The 19,091-nt window shown below is 40.7% G+C and overlaps 2 protein-coding genes across 3 annotated transcripts in view; one reads left to right on the plus strand and one right to left on the minus strand.

Annotated features, from left to right (window-relative positions):
- The window catches only part of srpk2 (SRSF protein kinase 2), a 56,275-nt gene extending 45,436 nt beyond the window's left edge, over positions 1 to 10,839 (plus strand). The window contains exons 11-15 of one of the 2 annotated variants that reach the window (XM_008294735.1): positions 2,173 to 2,273; positions 3,162 to 3,269; positions 3,378 to 3,447; positions 6,278 to 6,370; positions 9,738 to 10,839. In XM_008294735.1, the coding sequence (XP_008292957.1) occupies positions 2,173 to 2,273; positions 3,162 to 3,269; positions 3,378 to 3,447; positions 6,278 to 6,370; positions 9,738 to 9,922 (557 nt within the window). In that variant the 3' untranslated portion in view covers positions 9,923 to 10,839. Of the gene's footprint in view, positions 1 to 2,172; positions 2,274 to 3,161; positions 3,270 to 3,377; positions 3,448 to 5,908; positions 6,230 to 6,277; positions 6,371 to 9,737 lie in introns of those variants that run through there. The other variant, XM_008294736.1, reaches the window with a different exon arrangement.
- Positions 10,840 to 12,097: 1,258 nt separating this feature from the next.
- On the minus strand, positions 12,098 to 18,743 carry adck2 (aarF domain containing kinase 2). The gene is made up of 8 exons (XM_008294737.1): positions 17,444 to 18,743; positions 17,153 to 17,299; positions 16,755 to 16,883; positions 16,533 to 16,628; positions 16,044 to 16,322; positions 14,954 to 15,082; positions 14,326 to 14,379; positions 12,098 to 13,595 (listed from the first exon to the last, which is right to left on the minus strand). Exons 1-8 carry the CDS (start codon positions 18,326 to 18,328, stop codon positions 13,455 to 13,457), a joined length of 1,860 nt encoding a protein of 619 aa, XP_008292959.1. The 5' UTR covers positions 18,329 to 18,743; the 3' UTR covers positions 12,098 to 13,454.
- Positions 18,744 to 19,091: the final 348 nt, after the last annotated feature.

The following is a 19,091-nucleotide window of genomic DNA, read 5'->3' on the forward strand; positions in this document are numbered from 1 at the left end:
ATCTACAGAAGACCTACTGTAGTGCAAATTGCAGGAAAAAAAAGTGATCCTGGCCATGATAGAAAGGTGTCAGAACACACAGTGCCTCACAGCTTGTTGTATATTGCACTGCATAGTCACCAGTCAGAGTGCCAATGCTCCCCCGTCTACCACTGAAAGCACCAACAATAGCCATGTGAACGTAAGAAATCAACCATGGAGCAATGGAAAAAGGTGGCCTGGTCAGATGAATCATATTTTCTTTGACATCATGTGGATCAGTGGATGCATATGTGTCGTTTACCTGGGGAAGAGGTGGCAGCAGGATGCACTGTGGGAAGAAGGCACGCTGGCAGAGTGATGCTCTGGCCAATGTTCTGCTGGGAAATCTTGGCTCTCAGCATTCATGTAGATGCTACTTTGACATGTAACACCTGCCTGAACATTGTTACAGACCACGTACACGCCTTCATGGCCGTGGTGTACCCCGATACCATCAGCCTCTTTAATAGAACCTTCAACACAGCAAAAACTGTTCAGGAATGGTTTGAGGAACATGACAAAGATTTCAAGGTTATTACTTGGCCTCTACATTCCCACGATTTCTGTCAAATCAAACATCTGTGGGATGAGCTGAAAAAACTAGTCCGATTGATAAAGGTCCTCACGACTTCCGGGACTTAAAGGATCTGTTGTTACAGCATTTGTGCCTGATACCACAGGACACCACATCTTGTACCTCAACCAGTCAGAGCTGTTTTTGAGGAAGGGGCACCTACACAGTATTGCGTATGTGGCTTTAACGTTGTGGCTGAATGGTGTTTAGTTTTTATTCCTGAGCCTCAGAAGTCATTTGTGTTGCTAGGCAACATCTAATAGCTGAATAGAAAGGAGTTCACAAGGAGGAGCTCTAAGTTTTAAACTCAATGTCAAGTTTTTGGTACGGAGGAGACGGAAATTTACTGGTTGCTGTCAATGTCAACAACAGCAAATAATGTGGCATCCAGCTCCATGGCATAATTATAGCGATGGTTCTTGTAGAACTATAGCTACGTAGCCTTGCACAGGCAGCTTCTCTCCTATTCCTTGTCAGTGGCACGTACAGTCGTTGTTTCTTTGCTGTGTTTCATTGTTCCTCATCTCTTCATGTTTGTTGCAGTTTAGATTTATTTCCTTTCTGGATGTCTGTCCTTACTTTTTACCCCTGTAACTGCCTGCTCTGTCACACGCTGCAGCTTCACTGTGGCCAGCAATTTGTAGGATCTCATTTAAACCCTTTCCAGTCATTGATTTTTTTCAATGAAAACAATTCTTCCTACCTTAAAATGTCTTTACTGTTCCATCCTCTAGAATGTGTGGCTCTGTGTAGCTTCCTCTCTTTCCCCACCCACTGCTCCGCTACTTGATATAGCTCGAGAGCACCTTGTCATTCTTAACTTTGCTCACACACTATTTAACTACTGTATATACTACACACTAGCAAATTGTGATATTGGAATAATTCAGCCATATATAGTGGAACCAGAAACTAATTCGGAAGAGTAATGATGCAGAAGTTGGTTATGTATGAAACTCTGATTCTGTGTTTTTGAGACCGTCATTTATACACTGCAGTTTCAGTGCAGAAATGTTCAGCCATGGTGTTGACTGCTCCTTTCATTTATGTGTTCTTGAATATAAAAACCTTGTATGGGCATGTTAACAAGGTAAAAAAAAACAAACTTGATTATAGATGTAGAGAGTCTTTGAGTCATTTTCCTGTCGTCAGTTAATATTGACGTCCACATTCCCACAAATATTAAATGCGTTTCAATTTACGTTTGTAGGATTCCTACTGAAAAGTCTTTTATGCTCGTTTTTAGTCATTGTCGTGATTAAATAACACTGGTTATCATTCATTATTACAATTTCATGTCCAAACATCTCCTCTGGGTATTATTTATGACTCAGCATCACCATTACTCATCCACCTACAACATTCATTTTAGTATCATTAGCTTGAACTGCAAATTCCTAGCTCTGGGGTTACTTCAAGGATCACATTAGAAAAATAAGTTTCTCATATTTGGATTTCTTGTTGAAACAGCTGACCCTTGTCTTGAACAACTGCCTATTGGTACATTAAAGTATGTAAACTCTTCTTGTCTCTGTTTATAGTGTTTGTTAACATTGTTTGGCTCTGTCTCCTCCCAGTCAGGGCCAGAGCTGCGGACCTCCTGATCAACCCACTAGACCCTCGCAACGCTGATTCCATTCGAGTCAAAATCGCCGATCTCGGAAATGCCTGCTGGGTGGTAAGACACGCTAACAGAGATTTGATATAACTTGATCTGAAGCACATTTTTTAAGTACACAAGGATGAAGACTTTTTTATTTTGTTTTAAAAACAACTGAATACCTGGAACAAGTAGTTCACAGGGAAGCAGCACTGCAGGTACAACACAGTAGACATATTGACAATCAAACTCCAGACAAATGTGCTCCTATTAGTCTGTGAAGGTACAATTTGCATGTTTCATACATATATAATTCTGCACTTTCACAATTCAAATTTTAAACTTGTGTGGGAGTTTTACTTACAGTCTTTGAGGTGCAGATATTTAAATAAGGATACGGAGAGAAGGGAGGATGAGGAGGAAGAGCAGAAGAAGAAGCATGACATTAAACACTGATTTCCCTTCTGTGCTGGATTTGCACTGTTGCTTTCAGTAGGGTCTCTTTTCGCACAAGAGAAATTATTAGAGACAAGCACCAGCAGCCAGTGCCGTACAGGCTGGTTGTTAAGAAGCACTAATCTTACACCGAAGCCTCGCGCAATAATTACACACCGGCAAATGAAACAACAGATAAAAGTGTAAATAAAAGCCCCACGCGCATTTGTAGTACTCATGTTATTGACAAAACAACCAGTCAGTTGCAGTGGTCAGGCCAGAGTAGCGCACACACATTTAAAATTACCAATTACAAGGTTACTACAAGGTTTCATTTACAAGCGCAAGAGATTAATAGAACTTAATTAGACAGAAGCATTGGTCAGCGTTGTCTCATATATTGATTAATTAATAAAAATGCTAATACAAACTCAGGAAATTAGTTTTAATCATGATTTCCAGTGTATCTCTATAATAACCAATATACACATTTACAGAAAGCCACTCTCCTCTCTTTCCTCTCCTCGTCAGCATAAGCACTTTACAGAGGACATCCAGACGAGACAGTACCGCTCCATTGAAGTCCTGATAGGAGCCGGTTACAGTACGCCTGCTGACATCTGGAGTACTGCCTGCATGGTGAGGAGAGCACATGATCGCATACAAGAACATTAGATACATATAGAGTACACTTCCATCTATTCTGTGTACATTCACTGTTAGCTTACTCAGTTTGTTCTCTTGTAGGCATTTGAGCTGGCCACAGGAGATTACCTGTTTGAGCCCCACTCTGGAGAGGACTACTCCCGTGATGAGGGTGAGTATTTAAAGCTTTTTGACATATTCACAAAATGTCAGATGTACAAACACTGTCAGCTACTACAGTTCTCTGTTCTACAGGGAAGTCATAACTGGATATTGTATCTTAAATCTGTAAACTGAATGTTGACTTAAAGATATAAAAATGATGAGTAGTGAGGGAATAATACTAAAAGCAAAGTGTCTTCAGTGTCTGAATTTAACTGTTATTTCATGGGTTTCATAGTTTTTCTCCATTGTTCAGATTGATTGCAGTTTTAAGACTGCAAATGCATCGATGTATTTATCACAACTTCAAATAAATTCACCTAACGTTAAATAATAAAGTTTCTAAATAAAAAAAATGTAAGGTCCATTTAAGGCAAAGTGAATCAGACAAAAAAATGGGCTTTAAGCTATCATCATCCTTTTTTTTTCATTACTTCACAGATGGATAATTTTCTCTCCGTTTCATTTTCAGTGGTTCATGTTTGGGTGGTCGCTTCAAATAATTCTAACTTTCTATTTCTGTGTCTTGCGCTTGTGGTTGGAATGTACCATTAGCATGTGGGGGGAGCCCACAGCTCGCTACAGACCCAGCAGCACACTTTGCATTATGTATAGTATGGAGCACATGTGCTATCCTGCTTAGGGAGGGATTTGGGATGTATGTGAACATTAAACCTTAATGAGTTTTGTTATTATTGTCGATGTTGTTCAGATTAAACATAAGCCTTCAAATACCTTTTTGAATGGACTCTCCTCCCAGCCTCCTGTATCTAACCCTGGATATGCATGTGTATGTAATGCTACACAGCCTCAAATATAGCTTACAGGTTTGTTGATGTGTGAATAAAGGAATAGCTACATAAATGAATGAAACTTAGGACAACTCAGATTATTGCATGATTAGATTTGCTACCCAACAGGCTGTGGGTTACTTCCCCTGGTGAAAATGGTACAGCCCAACCAGAAGCACAAAACACAGAAATAAAAGGTTACTAGATTGAGCCATTTTTAAAAAAGGTTTGTTAAAAAAAAATCAGATTCTGAAGCAATAACTTAAACATGAACAATTAAAAATTGAACTGAGAGACAATTATCCATTTTTTAAGTTATTTAAACAAATAAAGAACCTAATTCTTAATTGATTCATTTTAATGGTGTAAACTAAACAAAACACCTGGTCTAGTGTTTAATATTTTCAACAATACTATCAACCAAAGAAAAAAAGTCTTTTTCAAATATTTTTTATTATTACCTGTCTCCGTATTTGACTTTGCTGATTGCGCAGAATGATTTTTATTTTTAGAATGCAGCACAGTTTTAACCATACATTTGTTGTTTTGCAAGCTCATCACCTATTCTTAAAAGGTGAACTTTTCTTTCCAACAATGTGTACAATGGAGAAAAAGTGTAACAACAAAAAAGTCTACTTGTATTGTAAGCAGATAAAAAAATGCCTCAATGTGTGAGCTTAGCTTTAAGTATAGCATCCCTCTCCCCAAATCCTCCTATCCACTGTCAACTGTAAATCCTGTCCTTTAATTCTGCTGCTATGCCTCCACCCATCTTCATCCACTGTTCACAAAAAACTCAACTGTTCAAACATTGTAGATACCCACAAAGCCCACAGAGCTCCTGTTAACGAGCTCAATTGTGGAGATTAATGAACTGTAAAATGGAAACAGTTAATACCTTAAACATCAGCCAGTTATCATGTGATCTATCTATATTCAGATCACATGTTACTCTATCACAACACTATATCTGCATGGAGACTCCAGTCATTAATTATACTAATTTTCCTGACTTCAAATCTTCGAAAAACACAACACATTTCCAAAGTGTTCACCCTCATTCTCACCTTGCTCCTTGATCACTTCATCTCCACCGGTCTTTGATCTCACGCAGCTCATTGTGTTATTTTTCTCATTGCACGTGATGCACCATAACTCCCCGTTGCATGTTTTGCACAGGCAGTAAGCCAGCGTCAGTTTTATCCTGATATCCTGATTTACAGAGAGGTACCTTTGATCTCCCTCCATTGAGGCCACATTGATAATCCCGCTCATTCATTTCTGAATCTGAATGCACGTCACTTTTATTCATTTCATTTCCTCACCTCTGCTGTGGAGGCACAGCTCACTAACACAGGTTTTTCTCCTTTACTATCTGTGACTGTCTCTTTTTTCCTTCCTCTTCCCTCTCTTTTGATCCCATCCTTGCCCCCTTGTGGTCTTTTATACCCCTCACCCCCTGTCCCTCTTGCTATTTTTCTTACCCACAATCCATCCTTTTTTTTTTCTTTTTTACAAATTTCTCACATTTAATTTCTCTTTCCATTAATTCTCCTCTGTCTGGCGTCACCATTTCTTTCTCTGTCTTTTTGTCTACATTTCCTTCCCTGTCCTCTTCCTTTTTTGGTTTTTCTTTTCCCTCCCGCTCTCCTCACTCCCACCTTCCTCTCTCCTCCATAGACCACATAGCCCACATCATAGAGCTGCTGGGCTGTATTCCGAGGCACTTTGCGCTCTCCGGAAAATATTCCCGGGAGTTCTTCAACAGAAGAGGTAGCGCTGGCCAGAGAGCTGGTGGGACTGGGGCACACAGATGTCTGAGAGGGACAGCAATGGACACTAGCAGAGCATTTGGTCAAAATTGCATCTTTTAATTGAAAGTGTGAAGCTGGCAGGGGGAATCTTACTGCCTGTGAGTGTGTCCATGCAGCACCCTGAGGCAGCAGTGTGTGTCAGCACCATTCAGCCAGTGTATGTGTGTTGATGTGTGTGCATGCTGTAATGCTGAACCGTGCCTGTTCCCTTTGTGATGTATGTGGTGGTGGGCAGACCACATCGCTCTGATCATGGAGCTCCTTGGGAAGGTCCCACGCAAAGTGGTCGCTGGCGGGAAGTACAGCCGAGAGTTTTTCTCCAAGAAAGGTAAACGACACCGTGGTTAGTGGCTGGTTAGGTGAAGCGTAGGCCTCATCCTGAGGGATGGTTGTAGTGTGTGAGGAGCTCAGCAGTGGTACCAAAACTCGGATCCAGTAGTGTTTGTTGTGTAGCAAAGCTTGCACACATTCTGCATTAAGGCAAGTCCAGATAGCCTCAGGTAAGTTGTCAATCACAGCAAAAAATAAAAAATAAAGTGTAGATCTGCGCAACAAATCAGTAGGGTTAAGGTTTTCTGTCTCCCATAAACATATATACGTCACAGTCCAAATTAAAATCCAGCCAGATTTAAAATCTGCCTGAGTGAGATTAAAATTTTGATTTAAAATCTGCCTTGGCAGAACTAAAATTTTGATTTTGACTAGACCAAATTAAAATCCTTCTAATATCATAATGAGATTGTAATCCTGCCTGGGTACATTTTTAATCTAACATAGGGAGATTTAAAATCTGCCTGGATTTTAATTTGGACTGTGACATATATACAAGTAAAAATATATATATAAAAGACATATCTACTTTTATTAAATTCCTAATAATTGTCCAAATTAGTTAATCTAAGCACATTGCAGTTAAAAACTAATAAAATTAGTTGTTTTGCCATTTGATGTTATTGTGATATGGTTTTATCAATTCATGAAAAGTATTTGTAATAATATGCTGATGTTGATTTTGACTTTGCTGCCCATTTCTTTTAAATGGACATTCAAATACTTTGTTGTTGTCTTCATCTTTATTAAATAAATAGAAAATGTATTATCTTTATAGAGACTTGAACAAATTAGCTTGTAGTAGACAGACAGCAGATCAGTCAGAAGTTTCGTCTTATCAGAAGCAGAATTTTGTGAAATGTTATCCAAAAGAAACAATTAAAAATTCTTAATTCACTACATTTTATGTATCAAACATTAGAAGTAATAGTTTACAAATGTGTGATGAGCAGAAGCCTGCAAAAGTAACAAACATTAAAAGCAACAATGATAGTTTAGGGCATTCCCAGCCTGAACATACTCAGGCTTCACCATAGTGTGTCATACACCTTTCTGATTCTGCTCATCTACGAGCCTGGTAAGTGTGTGGATCTGTGTTTGATACAGCTGATAACCCTTGCACTCTCTCATTTATTCTCTTTTTAGTTTCTCTCGATCTCCTATCCTTTCTGCTCATATATTCTTCATAATGTGTCATGAGACCTGAATATTCTGCCTTTGATGTTGTCTCTATTTGAGGTCTGAGCCTGCACTTGATGTCTCAATGTTCTCCCTTTTATCTCTTGGTGCTCTGTTAATCTGGTCTGACTTTCTCGCTCTGTCTCTCTGGGCTTCTCCTGTCTGCCAAGATGCCTTCGATTGTGCAGTGCAGTCGGCTGGCTGTGTCACCTTGTTTCCATCATGCGCACTGATTTCTGTTGAACTTTAAGGAAAGCGGATGCATTGATTGGAGATGTAACATCTGGAAAAATAAACATACCTTTTGTAAGAGTGTAGGCCTAAAGATGGTTCAGCAATTTGCAGCGCATGCTGTTTCTATTAGCGCAAAAAAAAAAAGAAAAAATGATGTAAAGGTTAATCTTGCCATCAGAAATCACATGTCAACACAGTGTCTCAGTTAATATCTTGCACAATGTAAGAGAATTCTTGATAAATGGTTTCCATTCCCCATCTTGTGTACTCCAGTCAGTGCAAGGAAAGAGAGGTTACCATGGCAGCTGTGGTTTGAACTGGACCTTCGGTCTTGATCGCTTCCATCATTAATCATTCTCTCACACTTTCTTTTTTCTCTGTCAGACTTGTAGACGCAGCCAACCGTTTTCCCCCTCTCTTGAATAATGAACACCTTCCTCTCTTTGTCGATTTCCATTACCTTTCCATCTCTCTGTCTGTTTCTATCCATCTCTTGCCTTGTGTTTTTGTGGTTTTCAGCCAAGAATCTGCAGGTTTTTACTCCATTGTTGCAGCACCTCACTGATTAGCAAACCTTCAAACAGAGAGAGGTGAAGTAATTAGTGAAATCAGCTGCTGTCTGGAGTTTGGAGTCTGCATAATCATGGCCGACCACGGTCCATCTGATTACATGGCCAGAGAGTGGAATCTATCCATGGAGATAGTTTGGTGACATATTTGTATAGATTGTTGTTTATGTGCAGAAAACCTTAGAAATTCACATTTAAAAATTCAGCAGCAACATGTCTTTCTAAAAACAAAAACACCCTACTCTGGATTAGAGTTTCTGACTTGACTCTGGTTTGGAGTCGTGATACTAGTTTCACTTGTAACAGTGACAGTGATATTGAAGGATATTCTTTCTCCTGTTGTAATATGCGTGTGCACAGTAATCACCTTGTCTATTTCTGAGAAAATCTAATTCTATGTATGATTTTAAAATGAGTAATTAACAGATTATTATAGAAAAAAATCCCTGTTTGGGTAGTCCGGCACTGATGATTAAAATGTTGTCATTTTCCAGATATTGGTGCATTTGTTTTGTAAACCATGACACACGGCTGTCCTCTATATGATCATACGTTAGCCCTTTATACGATTTATAATTGGCCATATTAACACCATATTTAATCTGTGTGTTTAAGTCCTTTGAATTTTCCGGGTTACAGGAATTACTTTGTTTTTAGAAACAGGTTGCTGCTGACCTGCCAAGATTTCAATGCTGCAGGAATCACAAATTCATTTGTGGAGTGTAGACAGAAATCTCAGATAGTAAAACTAAAACTATGCTATCTGCATGGCTAGACACCACTAGAGTTTAAGGATAAGACTGATGAGGTTCCATATTTTTCTTATTATCAACAAATCCCATGAAAAGATCAAATCCAACAATACCACAGTCCTTCCCATCCCTTCTGACTTCCCATTTGTTCCAAATGATGACGTAACTCTTTGTAAGCAGGTGGTGAGTATTCTTTTAAAGGCAAAATGATTTCCTTCAAAGGTTACTCAAACAGGAGTTTGTCAAGTAGAGTAAACTAATGCTAATTTCAGCTGCAGATGGAAACTCATTTGGTGCTCCAGTGAGTACCTACAGCTGCAGGACAGTGACTGTGGGATTGAATGAAAATGAGCTTCAGTGCAGACATTAAGACAAACATGTCAGCGCTATGGGCTCAGTTATGTTTTTATAGATTTTTGGATAATAAAGGAACTTCATATTTCAAAGGATTAAACATTACCAGACTTTGGCCTAGGATCCATTCATTATTATATTGTTTTTCTTGGGATTTATGGAAAATGAGAAAAGTGTTTTTTTGTAATTGTGCGGACCAACCCTTTAATCACCACTGCTGTTTGTCCTCACATCCTCCTGTGCCATCACTGACTCTGCTCCGTTTGGCCCTCTGCAGGTGAGCTGCGGCACATTACCAAGCTGAAGCCGTGGTCCCTGTTCGATGTTCTGGTGGAGAAGTACGGCTGGTCGCACGAAGACGCCGGCCACTTTACTCACTTCCTGCTGCCCATGCTGGAGATGGTGCCCGAGAAGAGGGCCTCGGCCGGCGAATGCCTCAACCACCCCTGGCTCACCTCGTAGCCACAAACTCTGATCTAACGCCGTCCTCCTTTGTTCCCCCCCACCCACCCAACAGTTAGCCCAAACATCACCCCCTGGTGGCAGCCTGTGGAAACCACAATGTGGAGAGAAGCTGGAGACAAACAGTCAGAGACGATGAGAGAGACTCCCTTCCTGCCTTATCGCACACATCCATTACATGCTTACCTGACTAGGCTTAGCTCCCACACATCTTTTCCCAAGTGGAATGTAAAGACAAGATTTGGAGATAACGTGACATAGCAGCTGTGTCTTCCTAAATGTCTCCCAAAAGGAATCAGATGATTTATGGATGGATGCCGGCCACACATAAAATGGGAGAAGTCAGGCTTGGTGTGAAAGAAACATGCTTTCTTCTTCTCCTCTGCCGTCAAGATGTCAGCCAATCTCTTTTATCCATCTACCTATCGCTTCCTAATTCTCAGTTTAACTCGCTTGGATCCAGTCAAGGCCCACTGACAGCTGCGGATCTTTTCAGAAAAGTCAATGAGTAGCCTTGCTGCAGTGCTGGCAGTCCAGAACTCCATCTGCCATGACCTTTACATAGCGAGGGCCTCAAACACAGATGGGTGTGAGTGTTACTGTGTGTGAGGATGAGTGTATGCGCCGCATCGAGCCCACTTCTCTTTTTCCAGCCCAGCTGCCCTCCCTAACCCTGGAAGAAGCATTCACATCAGACTAAAAGTTTACACCCTAATTTCTTCCAAGAGTCTAATCCCCTTCTCACCTGTTTGGTTCCCTACATCACCCCCCTCCTAAAGGAGCTCCATGCTCCTGCCTGGGGGGCCACCACAGAGAACTGGAGGGCAGCCAGTCCTCCAGGGGGCACCACACTGACAGTGGCCATTCTTAACAGAGACAGACAGAAAAAGTGCAGATGAGCAAAAGAAAACAAAAAAACAAAAATACAATCAGTTTCACATGGAGGACGACTGCTTGGTTTAGAGACTATTTTTAAAATGCATGGAGAGACTGATGGATCAGCATGAAGGGATATGACAAACGGACGATGGATGCTTTGTTTTGTTTGTACATTTCGCTGGTTTCTTTCCAGTTTCATCACATCTCTTGGACGTTCTGTTAGAAAGAATTTGTGTTAGGATATTTTGGTGCCCCCTCTGAAGATCACTATTTTACAGACCCCCTGTCCCTTCTTTTAACATTCCTAACTGTTGATCCTCTGCCATCATTCCTGACTTTAATTCCTGAGAACAATTCCGTTGATTCCTACTGTGGCACGTTTACCAGATCTGATCGGTACTATTCCCCCCTTTAGCCCTATAGCGGAACCCTTTTATCCCTGAGCTTCTCCAGAAAGGGGATGGTCACATGGAGGTTGCACTTGTCTTTGTAGATGTCCTTCAGGGATTTGAAACCTTTGTACATAGAACTGAGATTTGGCAACGCAGACAAGCGATCGTGGACAAAGTTTCAACACACAAGCATCATTCCAAAAAAAAAAAAACCACAGAGGCTGTTGTCGGCACAACTTGACTTCCTCTGATACAGTGGGGAGGCGGGTCGGCTGCCGTAGCTGGACCCAGGAGGAATGTTCAGACTGAACTGTGCCACCTGGTGGCTGAACGAGAGTACTGCATCGCCACACACCGCTGCTGCTCTCAGTGCCAACGCTCCAAGACGTTCCACTATATCTCTCCACTTAATCTGTATTTCTGTCACACACACACACACACACACACTCACACACAGACACACACAAAACTCGCATCATCACAATTAGTCCAGTTGCCTATTTTTCGCAATAAATGAAAAAAAAAGATGAGTATAAGTAAATGGTGAGATATTTTTAAAAACTATTTAATTCATTAAAAAAAAATAGGAAAAAAAAGAAAACAACTTTTCTCTGGTTGTTGTGACCGTGACAGAATCTCGTCTTATACTGAGGTGATTGTGTTTGTCTATTAGAGATGTTTCTATTTCTTTTGTCATTACTATTATTATTATTATTAATTATTATTATTATTATTATTGAAAGATTTTTTTACNATTATTATTATTATTATTATTGAAAGATTTTTTTACACAGTTGTCACCTCTCCCCTCCCTCCTTACTTGAACAGTGCTGCTCTGTCTGGGCTCTTGATGGTGATGAAAAAAAATCAGCAGTTTTGCAATAAAGGGTATGTGATGAGTTTGTTTTTTTTTTTTGCACCAAAACCTCCTGATCTCACTCTTTCAGCCATGCTGACTGTTCTTCCTGATGACATTGACAGAATCGCGTCTTGTCTGTGTTTTTCATTGACAGATTTAATAAAATTGTAAATTAATGGATCACGTGCCATTGATGTTGTAAATTTCCTGCTTTGAAGTTGCAAAAGTTTACCTTAAAAGCATTGGAGAACACCAATGTATACAGGCAGCAAGGGAAAGAAAAAGATAACATTTGCATTGATTCCCTTTTTATTGATATAAATTATTCATATTGTGTTCCCACTATTTTAATTTAAAGTTAAAAGACAAAGGTCAGTTGAGAGTACAATTAGCCAAAGGCTTGATATTGTTGGTGTAGTGGATAAGAGCAAGTGTTACAGTACATTTTGATTCACACTAAAGCAAATATGGTCCATTAGACAACATTACCTAAGATGCAATAAAATACGGAGTGATAAAGGACATCCTGAGATCAATATTAGTCATTAAAAAGTAAAAATATGCTTCTGAGTATCAACTAGGGATTCTAGCACTATTTTGTTTTATATCTTAAATCACTACAAATGGTCTCTGATGCCATCTGTGCGTCTGCCGATGTGTCTGACTCATCCATTAGCACTCAATAAACTACAAGGGGTGCTTTGTGTAAAGCACATATACTGTCATTCATTAGGCTGAGCTGAAGGGCCCTCAAAGTTGATTTCAGTGTGTGAAATGTTTGCACTTCAGCTAGACAGTAGATACAGCCAGGTCCATAAGTATTTGGACATTGATACAATTTCTAGCACTTCGGCTCTCTAGAATAGAATACTTTATAGAATAGAATACTTTACAGAATAGAATACTTCATAGAATAGAATACTTTATAGAATAGAATACTTTATTGGGGGAATGTACAAATTTACACCGCCACAATGGATTTAAAATGAAGAAGTGCTTTAAGTGCAGACTTTCAGCTGTAATTTGAGAGTATTTACATCCAAATGCGGTAAATTAAAGCTGAAAGTCTGAACTTAAAGCACATTAATTGTGTCCATGTGCAAATATTTATGGACCTGACTGTAGAGTGATCAAAGTGGAAAAGCCCACGAATATAAAATGCAATGAGGCAATAATGGCATGAACATTGCTGAAGTGTACAGAGGCGACTGATCCTGTGATTCGCAGTGGAATCTTGCACCCAAGACCACCCATCATTATGGCATTAGGAGGATGTACCCATGAAGTGTATCTACAGATAGACTAAATACATACAACATATAGGGCTGGGTACCCGTGTGTACACTTACTATACAGGTGTCTGTATGTGATGCACTGTCCTTCATCTATGTGTGTTTGTGTATCAGAGCAGTGAGGCACAGTTCTTCAGCAGCAGGGGTTTGGCCAAACCCAGGATGTCCAAGTTTGGATCGAGTGACCTGCCCAGACCTTCTAGCACCATGATGGCAAACACAATAGAGGCAAAATTACTCTCCAGTTTGACCTAGAAAAGAGAAACAGGAACAACATCAGTGAGCCCTTCTGTACAGCCATCTTCAGTTGAGTTTGTTGTTGGTTTAAATGCTAGATCAGTTATAGTCATACACAAGCACTGTTCATAAGGTTGATGACTTTGCACCTATTTGCAAGAGCTATCACATGGTTACCATTTTTCCAACAGTAGTATAAATCACTAGTGAGCACTTCAATAGACAAAGCTACTGAGTCGATCAGTGAGAGGGATTTTTATTTATTTATTTATTTTAGAACAGTCAGTTCTGCTTGAATTTTCTGTTTAAGGCCTGTTCATACTTGTGTCTAATAACAGTGGGAAAACTGACATTACAAGCAAGTACAATGTTTCCTGCACTAGATAGAAACACTGCCAGTCCAACAAGGCAAATTCGTCCAGAAATTTCTCAAGAGATTTTTATCTTCTTATGGTCTGCCTTGAATTGCTGTTATTTTTTTTTGTTGTTGTTGTTTTTTATTAAAACATGAATCAGATATTTCCAAAGCAGCCGCCTACAAGCTAGACCTTCCTAACAACAATATGAAGCAACCAATTTCTCTGACATTAAAAATCTTCAAGACTGACATTTGACAACACAGTGCTATAAAAATGAGAAACTGGTTGGGAGCAGAGCAGCCACAAAGGCTGAGTCACGACTGCCTGTTGTAATTAACGTTGTGTTTTTGGCAGACACGTTAAATGAAACCTGGTAATACGTTACCTTGTGTTTGATGAGTAGACCGAAAACTCTGGAGAGCAAGTCAGCCACTTGCACCTAGAAACAAAACAAACAAAAAAACACAGAAGCAGTAATAAGTGATCAGTGTTAAGGCCAATGTTTGCTTTCAATAGATAATAGGTAATAGGAAATACCTGAACGATAGAGAATGTTATGCTGGTGGTTTGTGTTTATTTTCCTCTTTGAAGCCAAGTCATTTATAGCACATATAACTTTTTTTTTTTTAACACGTTACTTCACAAGACAGTTTTCTGGTTGAGACAAGCTGGGCCTTGATGCAGCACTGTGTTATTACACTCTGGCAGATTTGTTTAATTTGCACATTTCATTCTTCACATGGACAGTGAGAAGAGGAAAGCAAGCGAAGATTATAAAAGCAAACGCTGTTTATTAAATCATAATAGAAGAACAACAAGCACAGTGCAAGACGGGAAAAGAAGAAAATGCATTTCAAATTGTATTACAATATCACGTCGAGGGCCAAATTGAATTTTTTTTTTCTTCTAATGTTCTCTACACCAGAATGTAGTAACATAATAATCACAGCCATTGTCAAGCCCTGCATCACAACTCAGATGCAATTAAAAAAAGCACAATTGTTGGTTCCTACCTTCCCCAGAGTGAAGGTGTTGCAGAGGGCCTGTTCCACCAGCTCGGCCATCTCCTTTTTAAACCTCGGCACGTCGCTGCACTCGTTAGCTCGGGCGTGATGCAAAATCAACTCTGCCACTCGCTCACCCTGAAAATCAAATCCATGGTGCCAGTTAGGAGTGTTTCTGTCGGCTCCAGATTACATTCATTTGTTGCTTGGTGTTTTTTTTACAAGAAGCATTTTAAGGAGTAAACAGCTGAAATTTGCTGTGAAAAAGGACATTTTAAAAGAGTGTCAAAACACTTTTTAAACATTCTATTGGATTCCTGTAAAGTGAGATCAAAATTCATGATTTTTCCTGATGTCCACCTGGATTTATTTCTGAAATTCACAATCTGGAAACACCTGCAAGTTTTTGTTGTATTCAAAAAAGTGAACGGTCTGTTAACACTGGTTAACAACATCACAGAAATAGTGTGTCAATCACTAACTTGGACTTGACAAATTCCAAAATTAAACAACATCCATCCATCCATCCATCATCTATACACCGCTTAATCCTCACTAGGGTCGCAGGGGGGCTGGAGCCTATCCCAGCTGACTTAGGGCGAAGACACCCTGGACAGGTCACCAGTCTATCACAGGGCCACACTTAGACGGACAACCAAGCACATTCACACCTACGGACAATTTAGAATCACCAATTAACCTCAACATGTTTTTGGACTGTGTGGGAGGAAGCCGGAGAACCCGGAGAAAACCCACGCTACACAAGGAGAACATGCAAACTCCACGCAAAAAGATCCTGGGTGTCCTCATAGGCATGTGAACTGAGGATCTTCTAGCTGTGAGGCGACGGCGCTAACATCTGAGCCACTGTGCCACCTCATTAAACAACATATTTCATTAAATTAAACGAAACCACTACCAGTTGTTTAACACCAAACAAACATTTTGTTCTAATTTTCAAGTAATCCAGACCATTCACCATTGCACACACAAACAACTAATACATCAAAAACACACTGTGCAAATCTCTGCCCTCTAAAGCTATCAAACCACTATTGATCAACAATGGAAACTATGCAGACAGTCTTTCCGTTCTTACCTGATGCAGCACCACAGCTGTGAAGACGGCCCTGAAGTTGGCGAGGTCGCGGTCGCTGAGCTGGGCTACAATACCGGCGTCCAGCAGCACCAGCTGGAAAGGACATGGGTCTGGTCTGATACTAACTACCACTGTGTCCCACAAGTCGGTGAGGGTGGTCTTCCCATGCTGCTCCCCCGAGACACCAGCACCTTCACTGGAACCAGGTTGAGGCCCCAGACGCTGGACGAGAATGTTGCCAGGATGGAGATCTCCATGGACAAAGTTATCCACAAAAACCTGAAAGATGGATACATGTAGATAAATGTGCAAAGGCATGAAGGAGGATCTAATAATGTCACAACATTTAGTTGAATGAAAATGTCTTCTGAAGTATATTACAAAAAAATCCCAATTTCCTTTTATAAATGCAGAAGAGTCACATAAACAAATGCAGAGAGACAGTAATGGTAATGATTTTTGTCACTGATTGTTGATTACGTATCTCACCATTTTCAGCAGGGTGTCTGCTCCAATCCTGGCGATTCTCTGCTTCACCTCCTTTGGAATCTCAGAGTTCAGGTAGTTAGAAATGGGCTCACTCTCCTGAAAAAAACAAAAACAAAACACAAGGCTGAATATCAACGCAACAATGTCAGGCTCACTTTGGAGAAACATAAAAGTTCAACTACAATGATGACTTCAGTAGTCTTCAGTTCATTTTGTACTCACTTCAAAAGTTTCCACTAAGATGGACCTTGTGACAAACGGGCGTAACGGAGTCGGGAACTTGACATATTCAACATCACGGAAATTTTCCCGGAAACGCTCGATGTTCCTCGCCTCAAAACGGAGATCAATCTGGAAGAAATGTTGAGTCAGTTCACTTAAAGTAGTTATAGCACCTTTTCTGTGCGACTATTTCTATGTATGCTAGAAGTGCAATTCAGTCTCTGTTAAAGTAGGGAGCTTAATTATTTAGGTTTTTTTGTTTTATGTTCTCCTAAAGTTTCACCTGTCTTCATACAAAAAAGTAAGACAAAACAGCTTCCTTGAAATTTAACAAATACAATTTGTACAAAGTCACACAACTTTCAAAATTTGAATGCAAAAGAATATTCTTACTGTACCTGTTTGGTCATGAGCTTCTCAAACTCCTCGACTATCTCCACCATACTGAGCCATTTGAGTCCCGGCAGGCAGTGCAGAAGCCAACTGCCTGCTTTCATAAGTAATAAATCCATTTCCACCTGCCTCCTGACGCCTGGATGGACCACCTGAAAAGCACAAAAACGATTTATTAACATCTGCTGCAAATGTGAAAAGGATATTTCAGCGAGCTCTAGTTAACATACAATTCACGGTGGCAATGTGAGGCTTGTGAGGGGTAAAACAAGCTATTTTGCAATGGTGAGACTGACCTTGATAGCTACAGGTATCAGGTGCTCCTTCTCTGTGCTGCTCTCCTCATGTTGACCCTCTAGAGGATGTCTCTCCTCATGTTCGTCCTCCTCTTTGCTCCCCCTCCAAAGTTTCCGCAGAGTCCTCGCCACACCTCCTAGACCAGGGATCTCCCAGGCTTCCAGCAAGTCTTCTTTCTCCATCTCCTCCACCAGTGACTGGAAAGCCGGGTCTTCCACCTGGTCCACCCTGGCCCATCCTCGGTACACCTGGGCCACGCATCCTGAGCCCACTGGCTCTTTGCTGTCGAACACCAAAACCCTTTTCCAGCCCTCCCCAAAAGCCCTCCGCAGACACTGCTTGGTGTGGGCCCAGGAGTGAGGACGCACCTTGACGTGGAGCCTAGAGAAGCGTTCGCAAAACTCTTGAGAGAAGATGTCTCGCCTGGTGCTGGCCCACTGCCCCAGCTTGATGAAAGTAGGACCGGAGGTTTCAGTCACCCACAGCAGAGCACCCAGCCAGCAAGACGCCCAACGGGTCGACACCAGAGTCAAGGGGGAAAGGAGAAGGAGGGGACCAAATTTGAGGAACAGAATTAAAGCCCGGAGGCTGAGGCGCAGAAAAAATATAACTTTGTGCACTTGGAGTTTGGCAAGAGATTTTCTGTCAGAAACCTGGGATGGAAGAGTTGCTTCCTGACATCTGGCTTTGCATGATGACACACTGACTGCACCCCAGCATAACAGCGTAACCTTGGGTATGTGAGCGAAAATCTGGCCTCTTTTAAATAAACATTCCCTGGAGCTCTGGGTGAGTCTGATTCTGGCGAAGGAGCCTGCTTTCTGGAAGGTGTACCTCAAGTTGAGAAAGACTCCTCTTGCTGCAAAGACCATCGTGGTCATCATGTCAAAGTGTCTGTTATCTCAGTCAGCGCAGGAGGTGACGTGGTCCACATGTGCTTGTCTTATAGTGCGAAACACTCTTTCGCAGAATTATTAGAAAGAGATGACGCCAAACTCAGAAAAAATCTGTGGTCTGCACGTAAATATCCGCGAGTTTATGGCGCGGATTAACAGAAAGATGCAACCTGGATGAATACTACATCAAATATCGAATCTATTTTTCTACAGGTTCGTGAATTACCTTAACCTATGCTCCTTGGGAAGTTATAGCATCTTCTTGTGGACGAGAGGAAACCGAAATGCTGCCTTTCTCACTGTGGACCAGCTGACGTTACTGTCCGAAGCCCAAAATATCATCCATTGCCATTGAAAACACAACACTTATGAAAACATTGCACTAACATATCTATGGCACCAACTACCTACTTCCGGGTATGCGCTGAAGAGGTCACGTGGCTGCGTCTTGAAGGTGCGCGTAAACAAAATGAGAAAAAAAAACTTGTATCGGTTCAATATTAATCAATGTCGTGACATTTTGTACGTTCTTTTGTATGTTTCTTCAGCTCATATTTGTTGTGTCCGTCTTGTGTCGTATTTCTGCGCAAGAATTGAAGCAAATCGAGCAGTTTTTTTCAAACTAATTTAACAGCCAACGTCTCAAATTACCAACCGACGAAGCACACGGAGTGTATTGAAGACGTTTCTTACAACAAGGTATGTATAAAATACTAAATACAAGCAATAATTGATGAAAATTAAGGCTGGT

The sequence above is a fragment of the Stegastes partitus genome, unplaced genomic scaffold, assembly GCF_000690725.1.
Source record: "Stegastes partitus isolate 25-593 unplaced genomic scaffold, Stegastes_partitus-1.0.2 Scaffold989, whole genome shotgun sequence".
Lineage (NCBI taxonomy): Eukaryota > Metazoa > Chordata > Actinopteri > Pomacentridae > Stegastes > Stegastes partitus.

Bases quoted from the DNA above. Each gene is read 5' to 3' on its own strand.
- adck2 (XM_008294737.1), bottom strand. From the start codon at position 18,328: ATGATGACCACGATGGTCTTTGCAGCAAGAGGAGTCTTTCTCAACTTG. The intron at 17,300-17,443 runs GTCAGTCTCACC...TGTGCTTTTCAG, and splicing joins TGATACCTGTAGCTATCAAG to GTGGTCCATCCAGGCGTCAG. The intron at 16,884-17,152 runs GTACAGTAAGAA...CATTTCTTCCAG, and splicing joins AGAAGCTCATGACCAAACAG to ATTGATCTCCGTTTTGAGGC.